Source organism: Parus major, chromosome 5 (assembly GCF_001522545.3).
Source record: "Parus major isolate Abel chromosome 5, Parus_major1.1, whole genome shotgun sequence".
Taxonomy (NCBI): domain Eukaryota; kingdom Metazoa; phylum Chordata; class Aves; order Passeriformes; family Paridae; genus Parus; species Parus major.
The window spans coordinates 5159861-5177611 of NC_031774.1; the positions used below are offsets into that span (position 1 = coordinate 5159861).

The 17751-nt window shown below is 42.6% G+C and overlaps 1 protein-coding gene across 6 annotated transcripts in view; it reads left to right on the forward strand.

Annotated features, from left to right (window-relative positions):
- DENND2B (DENN domain containing 2B) overlaps nt 1–17751 on the forward strand; it is a 154025-nt gene that overhangs the window by 125521 nt on the left and 10753 nt on the right. For all 6 annotated transcript variants that reach the window (XM_019006993.2, XM_015630934.3, XM_015630932.3 and 3 more), the window contains 2 exons: nt 757–897; nt 3430–3578. In XM_019006993.2, coding sequence (XP_018862538.1) covers nt 757–897; nt 3430–3578 — 290 coding nt within the window. The remainder of the gene's footprint in view (nt 1–756; nt 898–3429; nt 3579–17751) is intronic.

Here is a 17751-nt window from a genome sequence, read left to right on the forward strand (position 1 = left end):
CTAATGTGGGAAAACTTAGCTGTGATCTAATTTATGTTGCCCCATGCGATCAGAGAGAAGAAAATAATAGTTCTCTCTATCTTTAAGAAGTTCCATCTGGTAATTTCAAGGCTAGATTGCCTGCTGTTTCATCAAGAGAAAATTACCTTAATGCAGGCATCAGTGTGAACAGTTGGGTGTGCTTCAGGGGTCAATAGTCATCTCCAGCTCAGTGCAGACTCTGACCTGACAGCCACTGCTGGGACCCTTTCAGGAGCTCTGTCTTGCTATCATAGTGGAAGCATTGCTTTCTTTGCTACTCTGGCTTTTTTCTGCCCTCTCAGTTGAAATGGAAGAGATGCTCAGTGCAGAAGAAAGCTTTTTCTTGATATAAATTTCAAGATGTACCATTGAGATGTGGTGCTGGTCTGGGCTGTGATTGTGGGATTTGTCTTCATCTTTCCTTCAGCTCACCATATTCTTCAGCCATAATCCCAACAATATTCAGATCCCTTTAGTCATGTTGAATCTTCTTCCTCTTTTCCAGATTTGTTAATTCTTCCTTGCCTCTGTATTAATTACATTCACAAACAGGCTTTATTTTGTAACCAAAAAAACATGGATTGATGGTAATGAAGAAACACATGACAGAGGAGATGTAAACTTAGATCTGCCATGTGTTTAAGCACACATGGGTCAAAGGATGCTTCAAAAGTCTATGTGATGCTGACATGTTCTGTCTCTCTCTCCATCACTTATGTCTTACTCGTGGACCAGATCCTGGATGAGGTTGAAAGGAGAAGGGGAATATCTGCTGCCCTGGTTTATCCATTTATGAGAAGTCTGATGGAATCTCCTTTTCCTGCACCTGGAAAGACAATCAAAGTCAAAACCTTCTTGCCTGGAGCTGGAAATGAGGTAAAAAGCAACTGCAAACATTAAAAACCAAAGCCTTACCCTTTAACACTCCAGCATCAAAACAGCAAAAGAAAAGCCAGGAGGAGACAAACAGGTCCTGCAGGGATGTGGGGTGGCAAACCCTCAAAATGAGCAGAGCATGAGCACCACTGTGGACATGCTAATGCTAGTTCCCATTGATGATTATAAGCCAATTTATGGTTATGTATTTATTATTTTATGTTTATTATTAAGTTGTGTGTAAGAAAAAACAGCCAACACAAATATCCCAGTGTGCCTGGCGTGGTGCAGTTTAGACACTGCAGTGTTGCTGGGCTTTATCACAGCAATAACAGGCAAGTGTGAGTTTCCCATGCTGACTGTACCTGAGCACTTCAGCAGCTGCTTGTTATTTCAAACCTTGTTACTGCTGATCCTGGCCATGGTAGGAGTGACCAGCAGCATTTAAATGTCTCTCTTTGGTAATAAATACCTTTTAACTGGCTCTCAAAGAAAAACATGTCACGTAAAACTTTTGTGTGTGAGTGTGTATGCACATATAATAGATGTAATTTCTTTTTATTCCTGACTCAAGTAGCTAGAAGCTTAGCATTAGACATATGAAACATATGAAAGGGTGATTGGCATAACAGGGAAAAGATCTGACAATGCTTTTAATATGTGAATGTAACTGGGAGCCATGGATCTGTAACTTCTCTATCCTCTGCTCAAGCTTCTGAACTCTCCCAGAGAAAAATATTGAGATAATTCCAACAAACAAACAAACAACTCTCTTCTGGCTGAGCTTTTCTCTCTGTTGTGCTAGTACAAACTCGTTATTTGAATGGAATGCATTGGCTTAATTAGGAACAGAATCTTGTCCTTCCATTGTGGCTCCTCTTGCCTAAACAAAGAAGGCAATTAATTGGGAAGCAGACAGTGTATTTCTTTGTGATGAGCAGACTGAGGCAGCAGGCTTTGCCAGGCAGCAGAAAACATCCCTGGTATTTGTAAAAGCTGCCATAACTTGCATTGCATCCTACCCTGCAGCAAGATTTTCGTGTTGGCAGGTTTGCAGTAGAATCAGCTCATGATTTTGGCACATACACTTGATTTGAGCTTGCAATCCCAGTGCTAAGGAATGGAAGTGGGCACCTTTGCTGATTGTGAGAAAGAGTTAGGCAGCATTCCCAAGGAGCCATTCCTGGTACAGTCATTCCACAGTTTATTTCTTGCTGCTGTTTGGGGCAGCAGCTGAGTGATGGACATCTGTACATCATACTGTTCCTGTATTTCAGGCTTAAAAAATCAAATCTATTTGATTTGATATATACTGTTCTATGAGTGGCTTTCTTTTTACAGTTGTGTGTTACTGTTCACAAACAACATCACAACTAAACTGATATGAACTTATTTTTATAGTATCCTGTGATCTTGAGCATATCTTTAAAGCACTGTTTGTGAGGAATTTTTTAAGTGCTACTCCAGTTAAAAACCTGATTCAGTCTGCTTGTGAAAGGTGGTGTCATGTGCATGAACACATAAAATTAGTCTAAAGCAATAAAATGATGGTGATTTTTGGATGTATTGAAAGAGGAAGATGTATGCATGTTCCTGTTAATATATATTCAGAGATTTCAATACAGCTTCAAGTTGGCCAACTTTTTCCCTTTCCCTTCTGTTTCCTCAAATTCCTCAATAGTCCATCATTTGCTGTCTTGTGCTTCATATTTTTCTCCCTCTGTTACTCTCTTCTTCACATTATTTTTCCCTCTTCTTTTTTCTGTCCTCTGCCTTCAAGTTCCACATCTGAACATGTCAATTGCAGAGTAAAAGGAAGATATAATAAAGGAATCAAGGAAAAGGCATTTGAGAAAAGGAAGGAGAGGGCCTGAGGTCATGGATGAAGTATGAAAATTAGACTGTAAAGGGATGTCACAACTCACCATCTAAGACCTTGTCCTGACTCCCCAGTTAAGTATATATATATATATATATATGTACATATCTTTATATGAAAAGAGAGAGGTTTTAAACATTATCTAGTAAATTAGACATCACAGAAGAGTGGAAATGAAATAAATTTGGTTTAAAGTCTTCCTGGCCTTGTAGTTGAGTCCCAGGCTCCTATCTAGATATTAATGTGAATCATTAGCCAAGTTTAGAACCCAATTTACCTGGAGTTTATGGCTGTTTCAACCCTGTAAGCTTCCAGCTCCAGTGGTTGATTGTTCCTTGCTTCATACTCTTGAGTCAGCCAAGCTTTACATCTCTTACAGAATGTTTGGAAGGGAGAATTGTGCTTCCCTTGGAGATGACAGCAGACAGTGCACACAGCTGTATTGTGGGAAGAGTGGCACGAAATTGTGCAATACACCGTTTTTCTGGAGCACTGTTGCCTGCAGCCTCAGTTTACCCGAGGGGCTGGGTTCCTCCTGTGTGCCCTCAGCAGCAAGCACGGGGCAGTGCTGGAGGGCCGGGCTGGACTTCCAGGCTCTCGGCACTGGCAGCCTCTCCCGGCGGCGCTGAGGGCTCTTTGTTGGCTGTGTGCAGGTCATCGAGCTGCGGAGGCCCATGGACTCCCGCCTGGAACACGTGGATTTCGAGTGCCTCTTCCAGTGCCTCAGCGTGCGGCAGATCATCCGCATCTTCGCCTCCCTGCTGCTGGAGCGCCGCGTCATCTTTGTGGCAGACAAGCTCAGGTAAGTGGTGCTGGCACCTGAAGCACACCTGCAGGACAGTGCTGGCTCTGCATGCAAAAGGCTTTAGAAAATGGTTTTCAGATGTGGGGATCCTCTCACTGGAGGATTTAAATGTCTTTTTACATCCATGGATGTTGTGTTTTACTTTCCCATCTGTAAAATGATGATACAACTTCTCGCATTCCTCACAGTCAGCAAATGTTTGCTCAGTTTTTTGACGCAATGTCGTGCCAGCAATGTTTCCCTCGGGTTTTGGATGCAGAGTACTCACAAAGAGCAGCAGAAGTTGTCACTGAGGTGCTTCACCTTTTGCTCATGCAGTGCAGGCAGGCAGGGAAGTGGGCTGCTGAGAGCTCACCTGATTTGCTCTGTGTAATACTTTATGCTGGGGCTGTGTTTCAGTTCCTGCCCTACCAAACCCATCCAGTGGGAGTGTTAAACTGCTATCACAGTCCTTCCTAACTCTTTAGGATATTTTTCCTGGTGCTCACGTGACCTTTTGGAACATTTCCTTTTGGAAGCTCCATCTTGGGCTCCTTGCTAGAACCTTTCAACACACCTTTTGCTTCCCTGCCCTTTGATTTCAATTTCCCCTCTTAGTTCCTCTGAAGCATGGACTCAGCCCAGGAGTGAGAGCAACAGGCCACAACTCCACATGGCCTTTCTCAAGGAAATGGGAGCTCTGTGTAAGCTGCACCCCAGCCCCACAGCAAAGAAACATCCTATTTTTTAGATGCTTTTGTAATCCATACAGAAGAGTGTGGGTAATGTAAAGAAGACATTATTTTCTGTGGCATGATACATTAAAAATGGCAAATAAAAATAAAGCCTGTCATTTATTAGACTCAGGAACATCCAGCATCTTTTAAAAGGACACCAGAGACTGTATGGGAGGTTAAAAACACAGATGGATCTACCCAAACAAACTCTGCTAAACACTTTATCAGTCCTGACCTCCTCTGAATGACCGCCAGAAACAATAGCTGCACTTAGTGGCCGCCAGTGTATATAATAGCAAAAATACTTTGCATAGTAAAAGCTTTACAACCTTTAGGGGAGAATTTCTTAAAGCTGCAGACCCTTCTCAGATTATAAAGTTACTTCCTTAGCAGTCTTTTTTGTGTCTAGAATGACAGGAACATTTTATTTCATCCCTTCTCTTGTCAGTAACCCTGTTGAATGACCATTTGGGATGACTTAATTTCACATAAACCCTTGATGAGAATTGTGTGACTAGTTTCTGCAGTACTTTAGTAGACACATGAATCATGAATATTGGGGCAGGTAGCTTTAGAAATCCTGTTGGTGTGTTCCTTACGACTTTTCCTACAGCATGTTTACTCATTCTGTTTCTGTCTTACCATTCTTTCAGCACCCACAAGTCTGACTGTAATTCAGATTGACACAGATCTGCGTTCCTTCCAGTGGCACAGTGATCTGAGTGGAAACTCACAGAAATGGTACAGCAAAAGTGAGGGCTCTGCTGTGCTGCTGCCAGCTGCTGCTCTGCTCTGGAGTTCCCACTTGGTCCTCTGCAGTGTTGTGTGGGCCACAGGCACAGTCCTGCAGGGATGGCTTGCTGTGGGAAAGATCCTCAGCCATGTGGGATGAGACAGACAGCAGCCATTCCCTGGAGCATTTCCCTGGGACAGCTGGCCTGGCCAGTGTCATATAATGCTCTGGGCACTGCGCAGAGAAGATCAATGATTAAACCTACTTTGACAGGCTCAAGGTGGCTTGGCATGGAAAGCAGTTGTGTTGCTGATACTGAGGGCTTGTGGTAACTCAGGACTTCATCAGGCAGCCAGGGTTTTATACACAGTGCAGCCCTACCTGGAAGTTCAGGCTTGCCTGTACAATTACCTTTCTCTTGGTAGCTGCCTAGTCCCGCAGGCCTTGGAGCATGGAGTAAGAGTTCTGCTTATAGAACTTACAGAGCTTGCTGCTCACCCTTCTGGCACACAGAAATAGGGCATCAGGACCAAGAGGAACCAGAAATTATAAAGATCCCTTTTGGTAAACACCCTACATTGTGCCCTCCTGCAGAAACTGTTATCCAGTGAGCTGTTGTTTCTGTGTGAGAGGGGGGCATGGGATAAGGGCCATAACGCAGGAGAAAGTGAGGATTCAGATGGATCCCAGAGGTCTGGGAGGTTTTTGGTTGCTCCTGTAAGAAAGGACAGAACCTTTCTTACAAAAAGGGCTTATGTTCATATGCTTTACTATATCCACAGGTACCCTTTATTGTATGTATGTACTTGGTTTGATTTGGTAAGAGGATGACAAAATCTGATGTGGTAGATAAGGTTCTGCATGCAGACTTGTGGATCCTGAGCTATCCTTCTGAATCCTCTGAGACATGCTGAGTGTCACATGCTGGAAACATAGCACCTCTTTCTTATCTTTTGTCTGTTCTGTCTGGGATCCCAAACACTCTGGCACAGGACACTTCCTGCTGTGTGTGCAGCAGCTCTGCTTTGTGCCGTGTGGTCCCTCTCAGCATGGGGATCTAGGCGGTACTGTAAACCAGGAACTAATAATGAGTCCTTTGACAAGAGCCTGGAGAAAGTGACAGTGGATTTAAATTCAATACTTACTGAGATTTTCATGGTTTAAATAGGGATGAAGTCTAAAATGAAACACTCTGGCTTTGAGCTAGTAACTGTCTTCTTGGAACCTTTGCCTTGTCTGTCATGAGTTTTGTTTATGGGCATCCCAGCTGAAACTGGAGTTTACCAGTAATGTGGAAAAAAAAAGAGAAGTGAAATGTCTTACAGGTCCACTCTGTGTCCAAAGAATGAGAGCAGGAAATTAAAATGATTTTACAAGGGTTTGATTTCTGTATGTACCCAAAAACTAGCTTAGAAATTAATGATGTTGAGGTTTAGGCTTCAAACAATAAGATGCAATGGGCTTTTGTGGCTGCCTATTTCATAGGTCTTCCAGCCATAAATGATTTCACACATTATACAAGTCTGGAAAAGTCATGCCTGGTGAAGTGAGCTTCATTCAATAAGTTGTTATTTATGGTTCTTATGGTGCCAAGAATGTGCCAAAATGTATTGTCCTTGATCTTTGCAGGAAGAGATTGTCAACACAGAGAGTGATGCTCCCAAACAGTGAGGAAACAACAGCAGAGTTCTGAATGTGAAGTTGCCCTGGTTAGATATGTGCAGTTAGGTTTGAGTATTTTCTTCCCCAATAAGTTGATTATGTATTTTTTCTGCTTGAAATTGGGTGAATAAATCCATGCAGCTACTTTCTCACCTTCAAAAATTAATGTGAATCTGCCAGCGACCTTTCAGAATTTTGCTTTCTGTGAACAGTGAAGAAGACAACAGGGAAACAAAACTAATCATAAAGAAACTTGGAATAATAATAATAATATCATCACAACTCTTAAAGTGGCAACTTAAGGCTCCAGTTCTTTAAAAATCTGCTGAAAGCACAGCTGATGTGGTATGCCTCATCCCAGCTCTAATCCCTGTCCCACTGGGAATCTCTGTTTATGTTCCAAACATTCTGCCTGTTCACCCCAACTCTGGAACAGTCCTGTGTCTGCCAGCTGCAAGGGGGAGCTGCTCTAGTGCCATCCTCTGGGGTTTGAAAGGCAGCAGATGCAAAACCAGCAGGGCCTGGGGCTCAGGAACAGTGACCTTGCTGCAGGCACAAAGGTAGCAACAGAAAATAAATAGAAAGCAAACACTGGAGGAAAAATATTTCTCTGCTTGTTTTAGTTTTATGCTGGGGAAACAAATTTGTGGATGTGTTTGCTGAGGAGGTGGTGTATCCATGTGTGTGAGAATAGTCTCTTTGCCTTTTTCCTGAATGCTGGGAGAGGGGGAAGGAAGGCCCTGGAGATAGCAATGCCCTTTTGTTACAACCCCATTTTTTATAAATAAAAAACACTCTTGCTGTAAGCCACTATATTGGGAAGGACTCTGAAGATATTTTGCTTACATTTCACATATGGGTCCAGTCCAATGCCAGCCAGAGTCAGTGGGAGTGTTTGGATGAGGCTTGTTTTTTGCTATCGATCCAAATCCTCCAATGTTCCTCTCAGTGAAGACTTTTGGGGCAATGAATGCATCTATAGAGCCCCTGGTCTTGTAAAAGACAAAGCAACTTTTCATTGTTCTGAATTTTGTTTTTTTATGAGATATTTCAGCTACTTCTCAGTGAAGCAGGAGCATGGGCCTCAGGTGAAAAAAATTAACCCTACTCTCCCCACAGTATTTTGGACTGCAGGAGGAATCTCTCTTCCAGCACAACTGTAGAAAGCCCAGGCGGATCCCAGACCTGACCAAAGGTTACAGGCTGGAGACAGAAACACTGACTAATACAGGACAGAGCATAAATATGTAAATAGTGGGGAAGTCATCCTGCAGGCATGTCTCTGTTAACTCTGGAGCAAAAGGGGAGCAGAGTGTACTTGCATTCAAGGGCAAAGGCTTTCAGAACACACAGCAGCATTTCCCCATTCTCACGCACAGACACAGCTCAGGGCTGTCTGTGCTGTGCCAGGATGTTCAGGGAGTGGTGATGCTTCTCCTCATGATTGAATCTGTTGTTTTGGGGCCATGCTAGGAACTGGCAGCAAGAGCTGAGTGGTAGCCTGGTCCCCATTTTTCAGTGCCTACCTAAAAAACATCTTTTAACCTAGCAGCCAAAATCATAGCATGGTCTTGTAGCTCAAGTTAAAATATGCAAATTTAAATTAAAGTGGCAATGTTTTAGTAGTAAATCATTGCTCCTCAGTCTAGTAGCAAGGTCAAGTGGAAAAGCTAGAATAGCTAAACTCTGGGGCAGATTACTGAAGTGCAAGCTCATTCTCTATTTCCTTATTGTTCCTTTTTAATTAACTAACGTAGGATTTAATTCTTTCAAACGAATCTTGGCCATGACAGGTCTGAACAGCTTCACCAATTGCCTGGGAATGCTCCTTTCCAGAAGCTGTCATCTTGTAACACTTGGAAAGTCTGCCAACTTGCAGCTTAAAAGGCAAAAACACGTGTATTAGCAGAGAGAGAAGTGTGCTTGGTGAACAGACCTGAGTTTTGGCCAGCAATAAAGATTTCCTTTATTTTCCCTGTCACAAAAACCTCCAGAAAGAAAGGTGAGAGAAATTTGACAACAAATACATTCCAAAAACCAGCTTGTGAGGGAGAATTTACTGCTGCCAGTCTCTGACTGGTCTGTACCATTTCTGAGCACAGGCTACAGGGTCTCAGTAGTTTTTTAATTATCAACTGTGCATTAAAGAATATGTTTGGAGACACAAACTACTACACCTGTGGAATGTGTAATAGCTCACAGATCTTCTGTCTAAACCCAGGAGAAGTATGGATGGCTGACATTTCTTTTGGTGTATTTTTATCCCAAGAACTTGAAGTGCTCCCTTAATACTGTCAGGATTGTTGGGCTTGTCTGGTCTGATATACTGAAGATAAGCTAGAGAATTTCTTTCACTAATTTCTGCAGTGGAAGGAATGAGCCCTTGTATAATTATCCAATGTGCAATCATGCCTAGCAGACAGAATTTATTCTACAGCAAAAACATCAATTTCTCACGTACATAACCAGAGAGTTTCTGTTTCCTGCAGTGAGAGCCAGACCAGCCCCTGCTGAGGGGGTTAGCAGAGCTGGCTCCCAAGATTCTTGAGAGAAATTCTGCACTTTATTCCCTCTTCTCAAGGAGTAATTACATTTTGTACCACTCAGATTACTTTCTCCAGCACTTAGGTTGTGTGATGGCTGTTGCCAACAAAGCAGCTGTACATGGACAGTAGGAAAATGTGTGTCAGGCAAAAGGGACAGACCAAGAAACAAAATGAACATTCAAAGTCTCAGTCTTGTTTAATATTCCACAGTCCCAGAGAAAACAATCCAACAGTGACATTTTTAATGTGCAGTAAACTCCAATGGCATTTTTAATATGCCATGTCCCAAGAAGGGTAGAACTTGTATAATTTTCCTTTTCTCCCTTCCCTCCTCCCCTACTTTCCAGTGGTATTTATTTATGTCACTCCAGGCTTTGGCCAATGTTCTACAGTGGGAAAACATCATTTTTCCACTTTCAATTTGTGCAAAAAAATTCTCCCTTCCCCATGAAAGGAAATGGGATACAAAGACGACCATGCTGCTTGGTAATTCCCTTCTGGATTGCTTATTGACACAATATGGCAGTAAATTGCAACATCTTCCCAACTTGACTTTTTGCTCCTTGCAAGAGGATTTAGATGCCCTCTTTTCAGTTTTTAAATGAGACAGATTAGGGAGATTTCTCCTCTCCTCATTGGTTACTACCTAGAAAAAGTACTTTATCCTGCTTTACAGCTGTCCTGTTAACAGTGAAGTGATGGCCTGGGAATCTGAAAGCCCCAGTGTGAGCAAGGACTGGTGAGAGCAAAGGTCTCAGTGTGGAAAGAACAAGGAGTTAACTCTTCTCTGGAGCACCTGCTTTTGTTCTGGGTTTGTCCTGCAGGAAAGGGATTGGATAACTCTGGATACAAAGGATAACTTCACACTTGTTTTTTCTTGAAACCACCTGACAAAGTTTGAGCAGGTAGCTGATGTGTTAAAGCCATGACTTTTTCCCCCAAATCCCATTTTCTTGAAAAGGCAAGTCCTCATTCTGCAATGGGCACTTTGCATGTCTCTTTCTCACGTCTCTTGCTTATACACAGGTATTACAGGAGCAAAAAATAATGCCTTTGTTAATACCACATTTCTCTTTAATCAACCATTCACTGCTTTCTTTTAAATTAAGTACTTCAAAGCTACTCTCTGAACAAGAGAGAGCTCTCCTAAGAGTGTTCTCTGCTCTGCAGCTCTCAGCTCTGTGGGATGCAGCCTTGATCTTTGCATGAGCCAGAGTTGTCCTTTGCAGATTATCTGTGGGACCCCACACTGTCACTCAAGTGTTCCCAAAAGGTGGGGGCTGGTTCTGAAAATGCAGCTCTTACTCAACTAAATCTGGCAAATTATGTAATTTTTGGAGATTTTTGCAAAATTTGGATGAAAACCAGCAAGAAAGCTTCCCATATAGTCAGAATGAAGCTGCACTTAATTTTTCTTTGATATGTCCTAATGAGTTGTTTAATTATCAAACACTGAAAATCTAAATTACTTTATGTGACTGAAAAATCCATTGGCTTTAAAAAAAGAACTTCTGAGGGCACGTCATCTTTCATGGTGTCCATCTCTGTTGAGCTGTGGGAATGTGCTCAGTTGGTGTCAGTGATGGATCTGTGCTGGTAGAGTAAAACAGCACAATCCAGGAGAGGATGTTGCACACTAAAGCTGAGGGGAATGTGGTCAGAGAAGAGTTTATCAATGAAGATGTTGCCCACTCAGTTTCCTGTCAAATACGAGAAGGAGGGACCAGAAAAGGAGCACAGATGATGATGACAAAATGCTGGGCAAGTCTGCTCCATGAACTGTGCTTGTTAACACTAAGGTAAACCATGGCTTCGTGAATCAAAGTCAGGGAAAACAATTCCAGAAATAGGGTTGTAACTTTTGGTTCAACATAAAAAATCTCCTACTAGGAATCATCAATAGCAGAAAGGCATTTCTTTCTGTCTGTGCTCTCCATAACTCACCTTCAGTGGTCACTGGACCTGTCCCAAAATTAAATCCCTCACTGATGCCCCACTGATAAGGAGCTGCAGCACTGCTTTTGCCAGACAGGTGAGGACATACTGGGATTCCTTTATGAAGGTTTTACAAGCTTGGCTGTTCTCCTGCTGCCCTGTAGAAAGCACCAGATAAAACCCGAAGTGTGACTTATTACTTGTAAAAGAAGGCTTGGGTTTGGGTTTAGCTCCTTTTCATGGGCCAGAATGGCCATTTGAGTGGTGTGAAGGTTAAACAGCCTCACTCTTTGGACTGTAAGCATAATTAAAAGATTTTGCAAAGGACAATAACTGATAATTGGGCTGATGTGATGTGGAAAATATGCATTTCCTCCTCAGTCTCAGTGCCCCTCTCTCCCTGCCAGTGTTATCACTTGTTTGCATTCCATGAGATATCACAAAGGTCACTTGCAGCAAATATGTCAGCATTCAAATTAAGGGAGTCACTGTGGTTGGACTCTGCCCTTCACCCCTGGGAAAAGCAAAGTTTGGTTCTCACTTCTGCATCAGGCTGCTGTGTGCCAGGTGGGGGGAGCTTGGCTCAGGGGGAGTGGATGGACCTGGAGGCTGAGGGCACAGGGTGCAATTGCAGCACTGCTGGGTTGACAAAGCAATCACCCACCCTAGGAAGAGTTCACTTGTTGAGCAAGGTTCTTGCTTTGTCAAGCTCCTGTGCAGAGTGAAAGGTTTTCACCTGCTTCAGGACTGAGTTGTTACCTCACCCCGGCAATACATGTGAAAGTATGTTAAGTCTGGGTAATAGATGTTTTGGGCCATAACAAACAGGGGAGATCTGTTTGTGCTTTAGGGAGCTCTTTACCCAGCACCAGGGGCTGACTGTAGCAACAATTCTTGCAGTGTGTCTGATGATTAAGTTGTAAAATGTTCAGAACTGGCTGCTAAATTTGAGATGGGCCAAATGGACCTGGCTCACCATGATCCTCACGTTAATTGTACGTGTTCCCATCCATCATCACATTTACACTGGAGATCAGAATTCCTCATTTTCTTTAAACACAGGAGCATAGCCTTCCACTGACAGGTTTCCTGTGCCATCAAGAGAAAAAGTAACCTAAATTATGCACAGATTTGTCTGTGTTTCCTGAAAAGAAGGATTTTGGGTACTGATCAGAGATACAATATTAGCTGCATTTAGGCCAGCTACTAAAGACCTCAGGTGGTGACTCTTAGTTCACCTCTTACTAAGTGTTATATGCAGTGTTTGCTGTATAAAATAAATCACAATGCAAAATATTACTCTAGCTTTAACAGCCCAAACTCATGCAATTTTCCACGTAATATGAACCCACTATTTTGATTTTAAACATCTTACTGATTAATCTAGAGAAATCAGATTTATTAACAGAAATTCAGCAACTTCAGAACTCCCATTTAGATCACATATGCAACTACTCCATCCTAAACTTCCTGCAGACACCCAGATTTTCACAGATTCACTTGAAGGTGAGGGTCAGGTGAGGAGAAGTGCTTGGCAGCAGCAGGGGAATCCTCCTCCCTGTGCACCCCTACACAGAGTTGGACCCTTTACAGAAGGATTCTGCCACAGGGAATTCTCAATCCAGGACGTTAAAATCTAATTATTTGACTTTAAAAATAAATTATATTCTTAAAATTAAAAAATGTATTAATAACACATTAACATGAAACTACAATATTAGCTTCAAAAGTTACAGTCTCTAGTTCCAAACCACCTTAGAAAGGCTTGAAGTTTGCCCAGCCCCTGAAGGGCTTCTAGAAAAGTAAAAAATTATTCAAATTTCCAAAGCTTCAACATGCCTTGCTGATGAGAGGCTGCCTTTGCAGCAGCCTCTCCCACAGCAGTCAGGGAACTTGTGGTTCAGAAGGTGGTATCATGTCTTGAGGGCTGGTCTGATTAAAACAGAAGTGGGAAAATCAAGGTCTTTGAGGCTTCATTTCAGCAAAGTATTTCAGCACAATGAAAGTAAATTAAGGCTGAAACTTCTGCTGAAATATTGTGTTGAATCAAAGCCTAAAACAGTCATTTGCTTGTCCCCTCATGCTTTAATTGGTGAGGTGAGGCATGAACTGATTGTAACTCCTGCTGCTCTGTAATCATTGGAAAGAATTATTTCATTAGTGCCCAGATAATTTATTGGATTAGAATTAATTTGGGTCAAACAACAATATGTTAAGCCCAAATTCCGGTGTTTGTTTTGGTTTTAATCTTTTTCCTCTCAGGTACAGGTAAATGTATTTGTTTTGGAGGAAACTTTTCAGTTTGAGAATTATTCCTGATAAAACTGTGGGTTTGTCTCTGTCTGCTTAGCAGCAGTGGCTGAAGTGTAGAGCACTGGTTATATTTTATTTCACTGGTTATATTTGATTTCCATCTGTGCCACCAGTGGGCTTTGAGCTTCTGTGAGACCTTCCCTCCTGCAGCTGCAGCTCCTCTCAGCATCTCTGCTACTGACAGAGGAGGCAATTGGCACCAGACAGCCTCACATCCTTCCACCTGCCTACAGCAACAGGGAGGAACAAGTTTCACCTTGGGACCTACTTATTTGGCTGCACGTGTGTGATAGCTTTAGTCATGTTCATATTAAATGGTTTTCTCTGCTCCTTGCATTGTTCAGCCCAGCCAGTCACTCTCTTGTCCCTTAATTTTACATCCCGGCCTCTTTGCCCTCTGTTTCCTTTTCACCTGCTCATCAGGCTCATTTTGTCTCCCTTCCCTCCAAGTTCTACTCCCAGATCTTAATTTTACAAAGCTGCATTTCATTCACCCTCTTCCCTGCCTTCCTTTTATTTCTCTTCTCTTTCCTCAGGTTTCCTGCAGGAAGAAGATGATCTCTTTCTCCCAGAGGAGCCTTCATTTCTCAGTGTAGCCCAGGGTTACAAAGGGAGGTCTTGCTTTTAGTGCTAACAATTTATTCTGAAGAAATTAGCAGCTAAATTAGTCACTTTTTAGTATGCACAAAAAATTTTATTTTAAGATGGCTTCTAACATAGCCAAATCAGAGTGAGTTTAGACATCACTCAGTTGGAGTCCTTGGCACACAGGGCACTCCCTCTTTCACAAAAAAGTGCAACGAAGATGTTTAATATAACAAAATAATGTATCATTTGATTTGGTTTTGGAAACAAAACTGATGGCAAGCAAGGGGGAATTGGATCAGTTGATGTCCTGAGGTTTCTTCCTACCTGAATTACTTACTCTATATAACTTTGCTTTAAATTGGAAGCCAAAATGGTTATCCAGAGGCAGACACACAAGGTAAAAAACATCAGTGGAAACAAGTCAAATTTTGAATCTGTGTCATGTGAAAATAGTGCCTTACAAATACAAGCAATCCTACAAACAGGGAGGTATCTCAGAGCCATCAGGAATTACAGGCCTTATGGGGTAGTTCTTGTTCAAAAAGCTGCAAAAACATGCAATTTCTTTGATTTGAGTCAAAAGACGGGAACTGAAGATTTTTTTCCCTTTTAAACATCCTAGAAGTGGTAACAGAGAAACAGCAATAATTTTGTACAGGAAGAAACACTGTCATGTCTGATAGTTTTATACTGGCTGGAAAACTGGAGGCATCCTACATCATTATAGCAAATGAACTCTTGGATTCTTATTTTATTCCTCTCTGCCCTTTTTAGTGAGTAGTTGGTGATATGTGGGTTAACAAAAAGTGTATTCTCACAGCACAGAACCCCGGGAATGAAGGACAAACCTTTGATGTGGAGGTTCAAGGGCCTCAGGAGCAGAGCACCTGGGAATCAGAGGGAGTCCTGGAGCTGAGCACCCACTTTGGAGCAGGGAGAAAGCAGTAACATGTCCCCTTTGTCAGCCAGCTCTTCCAGGGCCAGGCATCCTTCAAAGGCTGACCTGCAGGAATGCTGCAGGAGCTCATTGCAGACACCTGGAGTTTGGAGACTGTCACTTCTGACACTTTTAAGTTTTCATTTGTATCTTGTCCCTGCTGCTATTTATTTAGTCTTACCAACTTGATTAATAATGCTGCTCTTATTTATTCTTATTCACCCAGAGAAACCTTTATTTTTCCAGAGCCTTAGAGTGTACTGTATCTGGCACAGCACAGCACTGCTCTAAATTACTGCCAGCACAGCAACAGCAGCACTGCCTGCACTCCATCTCCACCCAAAGTCTATCAGTCTGCCATGGTTTTTACTGCCACTTGCTCTTTACTTGATACTTTCCAAGTTTTCTGCTTTGTCCTTTCCACCTCTGCAGCCTGTATGTGTTGGAGGGAAGATGGGCTGAGTCCTTGGCCTGTAGCCTTTCCCCAGAGTCCTTTACAGAGTTCTCTGCAAACATCTCAGATTATTTTATCTTGCAGGGTTGTCACAGACTTCTGTCTCTGTCAGAGACTGGAGTTAATCCAGGATCAGGAGAGGCATGGAAGGGTGTAGGAGGGAAGTGTCAGGGATCTGGTTTTGCTATGGTTCATCAGGGGCCCAAGGGTAGGAGCTGTCCCAGAAAAGCAGGACCATGGCCTGTGATGAGGAGACATCTGGGTGTGTAATACCTGTGTGAGTCAAGGGATTACACCTGGGAAGAACAGAGCCTCCAGACTCCAACCTCAGAGGGAGGAAGCTCTCCTGAGCAGACAAGGGATGTGTGTCAGGGAGGTAACTCAGTCTCAAAGTGGTTGTGGGCTGGAGCATGAATGTGTCAACAGGGCAGATGAAAGACTTCAGCAAATGTGGACAGAGCAACATCATTTAATCAGTAGGGAGAAATGAGGAACATAAAAAGGTAGTGGAAAAGTAAACAGTGGAGACACTTTTTTTGTTAATTTACTTTCTTGGCTACATTTCTCAGTGTGAGGAAGCAGGGAGCCCAGATTCAGTGCATTGGTCCCAGTCCAGGGCAGTCCAGAGCACTGGCACAGCACAGAGCTGGCACCAGCCCCGAGTGACAGAGCTGCTGTGTGGCTTGGCCCTGCATGTAAGGAAGGGGTGGCCTCCCTCCTCTCCTGGCTCAGGAAACTTGTCTGTCCCTCAGGGGAAGTGGAGGAAGGGAAGGGATATTCTCGCCTTCTCCTTCAATGGAAATGCCAAAGTGACTGTGGAGGTGCATGTGAATAGTCAGGTGGGATCAGGGAGCCAAATCAGCAAGTGGTTGTCTATGCTAGAGGCTTAATCCTGGATTTGGGAGATGCTTGGGGTGTGAAGCTCCCTTAGGTCTGTGAGGAGTTCTAGGTGTGGAGGCAGCAGAGGGGAGGAATATGACTGTTGGCTATTTTTAGAAAGAACAGAGAGTTATCAAAGGTATTTGTGGGCTATTTCCATTGTGAGTAGAAGGTTTAACTGAATATGACTTTGGAACTTTGAGAGAGTTGGTGACTTGCAGTGTCCAACAAGCCACAGTCCTTGAAACAAACACAGCCAGCACAGACATCCCAGCCAGGGCAGTGTCCATCCCCTGCCCAACAGCTTGTCCTTCTCAGAGTGTGCTAATTGTGCTGTGATAAGATACGGATATAGCCTAAGCTTGGGGTTATTTGTTGGTTGGCCAACCCAGAAATTGCTACCAGACATCCTCCCTATTTAAAGGACAGAAAAGGTTCTTGTTAAGTCACAGTGATTTGCTTTTTGATGTAGACTTAAACCATGTTCATAAGCAGTCTCCAAAATTCAGCTGAGTCACAGATGCGTCTGAAATTCTGGTGCCTCAGCTTTTAGCCTGAACTTGTGTCTCCCTAGCCAGCAACACAACAAGGAACAGGTTCTGTGTGCTATCATGAGAAAATTATTTGGGAAACAAAATAGCCCAGAGGAACATAAATCAAGATTGAGTGGGAAAGAAGCAATGACATATTTTGCCTGTAACACGATAAGGGATCTCTTCAAGAGAAATTTGTCATTAAGAAATGTCTCAATATACTTGTATAATCTTGTATTACTACAAAAAGATCAAACACTGAAGGTTTTTTTTTTTTAATCTAGTGAATTTAAGGCATAGAGAGAACAAAAACATTGGCATATTCCAAATAAATTTTTACAAGATTACAACTATGGAAATAAAGTGTTTTCCAGTAGAAAAATAGCTAGAATATTATGCAGCATTCCTGTAAAACTGCACAGACCAAATGAAAAAGCCCACTCTCCAAACCAGCTCTCTGGAACTGGCCTAGAGCATGAAAAGTGAAAATATTTTGAAAATCTAACTTTGACTGTTCTGTTACTTAACTTTGTGTACTTTGCACACCTTAAAGAAAATAAACCATCTGACCTTACTGCTTAATTCTCATAAACAAGAACAGTTGGATATTGTGTGGGTTGCACATTTTGAAAGGAAAAACTGGAGCAAGACTTGGTTTCCCAGGGTAGGCCTTCATTTTTTTCCTTTACTTCTCAGCAGTAATATCCCTTTAAAAGGTTCTGAACTGTGTTTTAGAGATTTAGGCTGGGGGGTCCTTTACACCCATCACCTCTGAATTTTACCTTGCAAACTGTGAAATTTCTCTGAAGTGAAAGGTGTGGTCCATTCTAAATATGAATCTTTCCAGCTAGGGCAGAGACACAGGCAATTTGTA